Source organism: Ostrea edulis, chromosome 2 (assembly GCF_947568905.1).
Source record: "Ostrea edulis chromosome 2, xbOstEdul1.1, whole genome shotgun sequence".
Taxonomy (NCBI): domain Eukaryota; kingdom Metazoa; phylum Mollusca; class Bivalvia; order Ostreida; family Ostreidae; genus Ostrea; species Ostrea edulis.
The window spans coordinates 11,923,112-11,933,774 of record NC_079165.1 but is presented as its reverse complement, the minus strand read 5'-3'; the positions used below and the strand labels follow the sequence as shown (position 1 = coordinate 11,933,774).

Sequence of the window (10,663 nt, the reverse complement as noted above, 5' to 3'; positions counted from 1 at the left end):
AAAATGAGCTTTGGTATTTGTATCAATGGTATGTATGTATATATACCAAATAAACATTTATTGATTTATTTTGTTGTTCATAAAACACAATTGTTTTTTGTTTTGTTCTTGTTCTTGTATGGATATCTGAGATTTTGGGTGGCAACATGAAAAGGAAAGTGTCTAATATATATATATATATATATATATATATATATATATATATATATATATACACTCAGTGTATCACTCTTGTCATCAATGTAGTTTATCGATACTTGTCGTTTTTGCGTGTTATTTGTTTATGTAATATATGACGCGGGTTGCGTCGAAAATTCGAGTTTTAAATAACCAACAGTGTCGTCGCCTTTTCAGTGCTTTTATAATTTTTTTTTACTGGCCTTGTATCTTCTCAGATCCGACACTTTAAGAAAGTAGGGTGTTGTTGGGTTTTTGTGCTTATATATATATATATATATATATATATATATATATATATATATATATATATATATAAAGTATATTACATTGTCTAATTTATAAATATAACCTAGACTGTATTAAATCGTGCATCGTTTAGAATATATGAATTTAATTTAGAACTCGATACTCTTTATTTCATTTTTTAAAAGATATCTTTAATTGTTTACAATGATGCTGTACATAGAAGGAATTAATGCGCGCATCGATTCTTTTAAAGAGAGCAAATGAATTAAGGAGATCATTAAATTCAATTGTGGACATCTAGTTCACAATTGAAATAATGCTGTCCTTGGTAAAAAGTTACATGGACGTTCTCTTTCTGAAAATATGAAATAAAGTCAACCATTTACCACACATGTTTTTAGAAAATTAAATTTTTCTGACTTTTATAAAGGGTAGATAACTCTTCAAAAAAGTCATAAGTGCAAAAAGCTTCCCATAATCAATCCGTCCCTTAGTCGATTCGTCCCATTACCGATCCGTCCCTAGACTATCCGTCCTCTAGTAAATACGTCCCCTAGTCGATCCGGCCCAGAAAAAATAATAATTTTTCAAGTTCTATTTACAGTACTGAATTGATTTAATTCATCTGCGTATTTCATCTTCATGGTGTGTGTGCCGCTGGTATCTTCTGTCATCAGGTAGTCATCCTTTAATATGCTCTATGGTATTTATGACTTGATTGCAGACTAATTAACCTTGATCACACGTAATGTATATTAATCTTCTTGAGACTGTTTATCATAACAAATATCTCTTAATTAAAAGCAAGAAAAACATACTTTGCCAAGGTATTTGTTCCTCCATATTGAAATAAGCTTTCAGTATTTCCCAAAAAGAAGAGATGTTTTGATATTTGACAGCTTTTTCTAAGATCATTATACACATCACAATATTCGATAAAGTGGGCTTAATTTTCAATACAAAGAATACCTTTTGTTTTTAGACAAAATTTACATACTCTGTCATTTCTTGGAATATTTCTATACCTGCCACATTCTATTTCCAAATCATGAGCAATTCTTTGAACTTCTGGAGTTTTAAAAAAACCCAACAACTTCTAATAGTTACATGTAGGTTATTGTCAGCTCGTAATTAATGATCAAAGGTTGCACAACAATGCAGTTACAAAAACTGTTTTCACCAAGGTGTTTTCACAATGATCAGTGGACATGGGACACACATTTACATTAATTGCTATACATAGTTGAATAACGATGTTTTTACAATAATTAATGAGCACACATTTTCATAACCATCTCACTTCAAACAACAATTATAAATCCTAGTTAACCCTTTAACTACCCAGAAATTTTCGAGTTTTCCTTCAAAGCAGATACAAATATTTCAAATTGAAATTAAAGCATTTTCTAGTCACATTTTCGTAATATAACCTATGCATATTCTGAAAGGAAAAATCTTGAAGATTTTAATTATGCACTAAAATGTGGTGTAACGGTTGCCATGACAACAAAAATACCCCACAAATCCCCAAAAATGTGTTTTTTCACCAGTTTCGTCACCTAAAGCACACAAATTGAATGTTTATCAGACATCATTTAAATACATTTTAGGAATAGTTGTATTCATATACATGTATTACATGCATTCATGAAATTAAGTGTCATTTATTGTAAATATAATTATACATGTACATAAACATTGAAGTACAAGATGCGCATAAGTTACAGTAGACTATATGTAATTATTGTAAAATGTTCCTTAAAACTTGAAGAAAATTTTTAATGAAAATTAAAACTTTCTCTACGCATATTTTTAGAATATAACTCATAAACATTTCAAAATGAAAAAATAAGTTTCTAATTATGCAGTATAACAAATTTTTACAGTTACCATGGCAACTAAATGAGTCCATGAATGACAAAAATATGTTGTTGGTTTTTTTTCCGGTACATTTTTGTTGTTGATTTTTCATGCCTTCCTTCACATGAAAATACAAATTGACCAGTAAACTGCTACACTAAGTTTTGAATTATGTAGTATGATCTGATGTTATGGTTACCATGGCAACACAATAACCCATAAATCGCTGAAATGAGTTTTTCATCCTTTTCGTCCCTTGAAATAGAAAAATTGTTCAATAAACTATCACAATGTTTACGTCATGTACGTAATGATATCATGAAAACTAGCAGTACAAGTTCAAATATACATGCAAGATTTATAAACCTACAATACATACAACCATATGCCTATAAAAATTAAATACCTTTACTCTCCAAATTCTAATATAATATTGTTCAGTAGATCATAAATGCGTTAATAGCTTAGTTCGTTTATAATACAATAAGCTAAATACATGGACATTGCATCCGCGCTAGTCACGCTTACTAAGTCTGGGAGTACCGTACGTATGTACATTAGGCGTGGCTTGCGACGATGAATATAATGATAAAACAGTGAACCATATATTTACAGCGTTATATGATCTAAATTAATTGTTACTGAATTTTTTCTATTTATATTACAAAAATAAAGCGTACACTGTCTCGCCTCGATCACGCATAGAAAACTACACCATCGGCACCGACGCTTTTTTCGCTGATGTGTCTCACATGCAAGCCGTTTTCTCATCGGACTGAAGAAGTTTCCGATCAGACACTGGACAACGTCTAGTGAGAAATCACATTAGAGAGTAATGCCTGTGAGGTTTCACGGTACCTGGGGTGTTCAACCATAGAACATAAAACGTGTTTCCTGCAGGCACGTATAATAGGGGGAGGGGGTGTTGCCATCCCCCAACTTTTTTCAACACCTTTTAATGTTAAAAGATATATTTGGTGACCCCTCCCATATTTTATAATAGTATTGAAATATAAAAATGTAAAGTCGAAGTTATGAATTGAACTTGTGTACATGTATTGAAAGGTGTGCAACCTCCTCCCCCTTTTTAAGAAGTCGAAGTTTGGGATTATTTATGAGTTGGCGCTAATACATGTCACACCCCTGAGTTTAAAATTTATTTTCGGAATTTTTTAAAGGTTGCACGTTACTCCCGCATCCCCACCCCGAGTTTGGAGAATTTAAGTGCTGATTGTCCCAAAGAAGAACTTTTGTATGTTTTTGGTTTATCTATTCATTTATCCATTTATTTATTTTTATTTGCTCGTCAAGAAATTTAGACAATGGTGTAGGGATTTTTTCCGGCTTCCCCTCCCCCTGTTGAAAAATTATGCTACATACATGTACGTGCCTGTCCTGTATAAAATACCTGCATGTCGTAATGCGTTTATCCTGCAGGTCTTTGTGTACTGAGTATGCACCGTACATAATAGAATCCCTTTTTACAAAGTAGTTTCCATATGAGTGAAACATTCTCGAGAGGGACATTAAACAATATTCAATCAATAGAGTACAGTTTCTTGCATGATTTTACATGTAGTGATAATTGATTACTAATATTTTAAGCGTACTTTTAAAAGCATCACTATTTAGTACTATATGTAGATCATAGAGTCTTCGTCGGCACCGTACATAATCGTACTTTTTCTCTGACATAATTCAAAATGTTTGCAATATTTTGTATTTACATATATGCATATTTTATGCTGTAGAATCACGTGTATGTGTGTGTGTGTTTGTGTGTGTGTGTGTGTGTGTGTGTTTTATGGTGTTTTTTCAAATAACGGACCGGAAATTTTATCAAAATTGTTGCCATTGTCATCAAATATTTTTAAAAAAAATACCGATGCATTGTCATCTGACCAGTACATATCATAGAAATGATTATATGTCTCTGTATATTTTGATATCGGGTAATTGGTTAATTCCTATCAAAGATACGCATTTCGTTTGTCGGGGTCCAGTTGGGGTCAGGCTGTCCTGTACTCGATCTGCTTTCTGTTCCTTACATATCTGTATCCTTTGCTATTTCCCCAAAACTGATAAGAGGTAATATCAGCAGAAAGTAACAGTATACATGATATAAGAGGGGGCGGACAGGATGAGAGGAAGGAGGTGAATCGAAGAGGAGAAAGAGGTTTAGTGGGGAGGTTCTTATACTTCTTTTCTTATAACTCCTTCATTTTTCCTTTTTCACATCTAATCTGCATCAACGGCTATACGTATTCGATGCCGTACCCACTGTGTTTGAACAAATAAAAGAAACAATTAACAAATACAGAATATAAAGAATACATTTGCAATATCGCGTTAGCCTGTTATATCTATATGTATCATAATCGTCGCCGTGCATATGGGTAGTAAACTGGCATGCAATACGCTTTAGTACCCAAATGAACAATTTTATTTACACGTCTGATTTAGGCAGTTAACTCTAACTGCAATATAGATGCAAAAACTTCCCTTTTTCTTAAGTAATAATCATTTATTGTATCTTTGATTAAAAAAAAAAAATGGAGGGGTCGGATCGACTAAGTAAAATGGGCCGAATCGACCATGGGGGACGGAACGACCTACTACCGTGCAAAAAGGCCAGCTTCCAATAATTTGCCAGTCATGTGAATTTGATCTACTTCACTTTCATCATTATTTAACAATCAGGGGCGTAACAAGTGATAAATTGAAGCTTCTAAAGGCGTAAAATTAAATAGTGACACCGTTGAAAAACAACCCCAGGGGTTATTTCTCAACGATCAAAATTTTCACGTTAAATTTTGATCAATAACTGTCGTTGAAAAGTGATCAACGTTTAATTTTGATGTAGCATATTGAAACCAAAATAATTTTTCTTTTTAAAATATGAATCTATTTACAAATTAATAACTGGAAACTCACGGTGAGTTGCTTCCATATTTCACACACTACCACCCCGGGGAGGACTTGTTGCAAAACGTAAATCAATAATATTTGTTTATTAGTGAGTAAAAATGAAACTTATTCATAACAGTAATCAAGACTATACCTTAAAATTCTTTATTTAGTATTTTTTATACATGTTGTTGATAAGGAGGTATTCTACCGAAACATTAAAAATTATTTCTCATTTTCCCATGCGTACTTTCTAACACAACCACAAGTAGACCGGCCGCTCGGGGATTTTACGACAGTTTTCACAATATTTTTTTTAAATCCTTCAAAAAAATAAAACCATGAGCATTATATCCATATCTTACATTACAGATGTAAATGATTTTATACTTCAATAGTCCAAACCTAGAAACTGTTATAGGAACTCTGGAAAAAATGTAACAGGAAATTAAGAATGTATTTTTGTAAATTATAGTAATTTGACTATAATTAGTAATTTTTGGTAAAGTCATTTTGACTTACCGACACATTTTTTTTTTATAAAACGCGCAATTTGATTGCTCGATAAAATGTCAGCAAGTCTATTGTTGGTCAAGAGGGAAATCTGGGTCAATCAGAGAACTTAAATTTCCTGATCATTTCATAATAAATCACAGAATTATGCAAGCATTCAAAGTTATGTGGATTAAGGCTGTTTTTGTTTTCTTCAAATTATGGATTCAGAGCAGTTAAAACATCACTCAATCTTTTTCGGGGACTATTCCGGGGAATGATGGATGGGGTTAAAATCAGCGATCAAAGTTTACATGCCATGATATATGGATATCGGGGGAAATCTCTCAAAACCTTCTTCTCCAATATAACAAGGTCTTGTTGATAATACAGATATTGAAGCATCCCTGTGTTGTGTGGGTTCACGTTTGGTTAAGTCAGTACCTCGCGAGGTTAGGGTGAAATCATAACATGGGGTCAAAATTTTTAGTGGGAATAAAGAGAGGAAAATCTTTTTTTTTTTTTTAAATTTCAACAGATCCAAGGAAATTCGTGTGAGCGTTATGACCCATGTGCCTCTTGTTTCATATAATACTATTGCAATGAATATGAATATACAAACATTATATTTACTCTGATCTAAGCTATTTATAGTGTAAGTGTTACCGTATTTGTATTACTTGTTGTAAGCTGATGAGCTGTACTAATTAAGACAATAAGAAACTTGGATCAGAAAAATAAAATAAGTCGATTCCTTGAAATTCCTTTTAGCCAAAATGCACGTGTCATCAAATTTTAAGAGCCAATTGTTACACAGCACGAGGTTGGGTAGGTATAAAAGGACTGAGCGGGTGAGTGCCTGTACTTCGAGACGACGGGTATAACTGACATCACATCACAGAAGCATGGAGTTCTTGAAAGTCCTCGTGGTTTTGATCGTAGTTTCACACGGTAAGAGTTTTTCATGGAAATTTTTTGTGTCTCAATCTTTCCACCTTGAATATTGAAATGTATTAAGCAAGAATTTATAGACCTCTAGTAAAGGAGATACATTTGTAATACCATTCGAACACGCACAAAAATGGAGTGCACGTAATGCTAGTCTATTTGAATAACATATGGAAGATTTCTGTGTTCACATGAACTGTTTTGTTACTTTCACACAGGTTCGCTATCAAAGCCAGTGAGTTCCGAGGATGAACTACGCGACATCGTCGGAGAACTAGAGAGACTCGCAGCAAGCTTCAGACAGTATGTTGTCGACGGTAGTAGGTCCGAGAATTCTATGAGCAGTATCGTGCCACTGAGCGGATCTACGCCAGATTTCCCCATCCCCGGTACCAGACCACTCGGGCTTTTGGGGTTCGATAACGATGAACTTGACCCCTCCTCTCCACCATACAAATGGCTCTACAAAATGTTCGGAAAGCTTCTGAAGCCATACTTCAACAGTTTCCCAAGTGGACCATTTTCATGTAAGTACACTGTTTGAAATATCGAGTCAGCATGAGTGTTTTCAAATGATAGTAATTGTGGATTCATTATTGACGTCCCCTAAATTTTCAGCGGAGATGCAGTTAACACCACGTAATGTTGTTGTACGGCTGAGTGCATGGTATGACAACAATGACGAAATGATGACCAAAGAACAGACTTTCTTTAACGTTGCCAGAGAGCTCTTGGATGCCCATTTCCAGTGTGCAGCGACAAGAATCAACCAAATAGTTTTCTGTGAGTAGAGCTATATACTGAATTGATATTTGACCTAACCTAAACCGAAATGCATTCTCTATATTTGACAGCTGTAATTTTATAAGTACATGATACTCTCAGTCTAATTAAAATTAGCCCGCCATAACAAATGATAAAACGTTGGGACTGCACGATATTCGTATGAAAGACGTTATATCGTACAGCGGTTTCTTTCGTGAGGTGATAAATTTGGCTTATTTGAGCGGTTAGATGGCTTTCCGCCGAAATTTTCACTCGCCAAATATGCACCCAATGGCGACTTAAGTAGTTGCAAGAGATAACTCTTCCCTGTTCGCCAAAATTTATTCCACTAAAATTATTAGCATACCATAAGGTATATACTTTGTAAATGTCTTTCATGCTACAATGGAAAAAATATTGCAACAATTAAATTGATTTTCAAAATTTCATTGAAAAAAAAAACACATTAAAAAGTTGAATTTTGGTTCAATCCTTATAGATACAAGATGCAAACATGTAAGCATTTCGTTGTTTTTGCTTTTGCAAATAAGTCCGCAGTAAACCGACAAACCATTACCTTTCTACACTCTACACACATTGGAGATCGAATGTTTATTTCTCAACTGATCAGACAATTGGAAGTTTTGAATACAAACATTTTATTACATATTGCGTTCATTTTAATTCCTTAATTATAGCGAGCGTTTAATAAAATGCGTAGTGAAAAACATGTCGAGTGATGTAATGCATTTTGTCCTTTCGCTTTACATCTTGTGTATTGTTTTAAAAACGGTTGTATAAGAACTTTCATACAAATTTAACTTTATCCAGATGTTTTCAAGGACCAAGTACGTATAATGGCAGAGGATGATGGGAAAATGAACTATCACGTGAGAAAAGTTTTAGGGAATTGGATAACAGATACGGCCGTTGTGGACAAAGTCACCCAGAAAATTGTTATGACAGCGCATAAACATGCCTACGGGGGCATTATGGAGCGCATTGAGTATTTCCAACTTAATGGTACATTGCATTTGTAAATCTTTGTGAATTAGATACTGTATACTGGTATATTTAGGTAAGCGTGGTGTACTATTTACTAGTATAATGTTACAATGTTTCAGATATCGTGGAATTCCTTGCAAAAATGAAAATGCTCATGTGGAAAGCTGAGCAGGATAAATGGACACCAGTCATGTTCGATGAGAAACTGAATAAACTTTTGACGGACTTTGATTTTGTCTTCCAATGTCCGAGTGTGCATGATCTATGGAAATTCCAAACAATTGTTAGCCGTTTTCAAGATGGGTAAGGCTTAAAGTTATTTTCATCCAAATGTTACATTTTTCTCTATTGCTAAATATCTTCACTACTAAAACCGGCTTCCTATTTGAATGTACCCGTTATACGTTTTTGAAGACGTGACACAAAAACTTTAAATTTGAAACAGATTATCCGGAATCAAACCCTTCGCTGAGACAGAGGCTTGGCTAAAGGAAGTCCTACCCACATACATGACTACAGACGTCACCCCCGCCATTACTGCCATCCTACAAGTGTACAAGGACTACGTCAAGTCGGCCATGCTGCACTTCGAACAAGTGGAGAAGCACGTGACCAGCGGAAATACAGCAGACCTCACAAATTTCATGTCCCAATTCCTCGGTAAGAATTTGGATAACATGCATAATTGTATTGTTTACAATAAGTTATATAAACTATTGCAGTTTGATTTTAACATTTTAAGGAAATGTGGAACTTTATGAATTATACATAACAATTGCAGCACCGCATCAGCTCCAATATTTGCTGTCCATCTTTGAATTCCTCAATACTGGGAATATCCGCGACATCATGGAAATGGGATACATGAGGAACGAAAATACTGGTTACTGACATTCAAAGGATAGATGCACATAATTCAACGGGAGATGTAGATGAAACGGACGCCGGGACTGTATAGGGTATCGACACGCGATATCCAAACCATGTGAAAAGGGCTATTCCTTTAAAAATCATCAACCCTTTCGTAGTGCTTTCAATAACTTCTTTGCTTTGAAAAATAAAATATCATAAACCAAACATTTGTATACTTATTACTCGGCAAAAGTGTCGAGGCGAATACTGATAAACGAGCATCCTCGGGTTGTGCAGATAAGTTATCGTGTGGCTCCCGAAGATTAAATGAAATCGCAATAAGAGATCAAAGGTTACATGGAAATATAGAATGTTTTTGAAAATCTAACTGCTAAGCCATCGTCAATCATAATAAGCAGGCATGATCCTCGAGTAGTGCAGATTCAATTTGGTGTCCTTCATAATTCATGTCCATGATCCCTAATAAGAATTCTCTTTTGGAGTTGAATCTTCTCTCTGACCTATAACTTGATCAAGATAAGAATAAGGGCATTTGACTGTTCGAGTAAAGAAATTTTAAACTCTGTATTTAAATTCATATGTACATGTATGAAATTGTAAAAATCTTGCTAGAAAGAGAAACGGAAATGTGCAAAACAGGTGGAGAGGATGCGATTTAGGTAAATACAATCTCTTCCAAACGTGGTAATAATCGAAATTTTGATAATCATTATGCAAAGGAGCAATAGAAAGTACTATTGCAATGAATTATTTATCTCGTAAATCACTTAATGTATAATGTACAAATACAATGATGAAATACAGGAAATCATTTTTTTAAAATTCTTTTAAAATGCTTTAAAAAATTATTAGCCAAAGCAGTAAACCGAACAACCCCCTGGCAACAGATGAGGCTGAGTAAATTCATGTTTTGACTTGTAAAGTCTTGAATGCATTTTATCCATCAAGAATATATTACGAATAGTAATGATTCATTCGTGAAAATCAGAACGGATATTTACGAATGTTGATTTACGGGTGTTGGGCGATTCAGAGCTGGCAGAAGTATTGAACAGTAGGCACACTCAGTCGCATGGTGGGTATTTGTGAATAAAAAGAACGTAAGTGTAAAATAAAAAAGGGGTGTACATATGATGTTGATTTTTAAAAAGACAGCTCAGAGTTGACACAATCTAAGTTGCACTTCGTTGTATTAACTCTGAAGGGTTTCTAATGGGAAGGCCATTTGATTCTGAGTGGATGGTTGGGGTGGCAGAATTTGGATATTCGTGGTTGTGGTATGAAAATCGAAATGTCAAAATCCCCTTGGGTGTCGTATGATTGCATCATTTTGTACTTCATTTCTCAATTTTAGACGGTGATAAAACACATGTACCCCCACCCCGAC

The 10,663-nt window shown here is 34.3% G+C and overlaps 1 protein-coding gene across 1 annotated transcript; it reads left to right on the top strand.

Annotated features, from left to right (window-relative positions):
• Window positions 1-4,438: 4,438 nt before the first annotated feature.
• On the top strand, window positions 4,439-9,480 carry LOC125681943 (uncharacterized). Its single transcript, XM_048922234.2, has 7 exons — window positions 4,439-6,636; window positions 6,852-7,160; window positions 7,252-7,416; window positions 8,230-8,421; window positions 8,523-8,706; window positions 8,849-9,063; window positions 9,185-9,480. The coding sequence occupies exons 1-7, from the start codon at window positions 6,591-6,593 to the stop codon at window positions 9,292-9,294; spliced, it is 1,221 nt and encodes a 406-aa protein (XP_048778191.1). The 5' UTR covers window positions 4,439-6,590; the 3' UTR covers window positions 9,295-9,480.
• Window positions 9,481-10,663: the final 1,183 nt, after the last annotated feature.

Excerpts from the sequence above, each read along its gene's own strand:
- LOC125681943 (XM_048922234.2), top strand. The coding sequence starts at position 6,591 with ATGGAGTTCTTGAAAGTCCTCGTGGTTTTGATCGTAGTTTCACACG. Across the intron at positions 7,161-7,251 it reads CCCAAGTGGACCATTTTCAT|CGGAGATGCAGTTAACACCA; the intron begins GTAAGTACACTG and ends CTAAATTTTCAG. Across the intron at positions 8,707-8,848 it reads GTTAGCCGTTTTCAAGATGG|ATTATCCGGAATCAAACCCT; the intron begins GTAAGGCTTAAA and ends AATTTGAAACAG.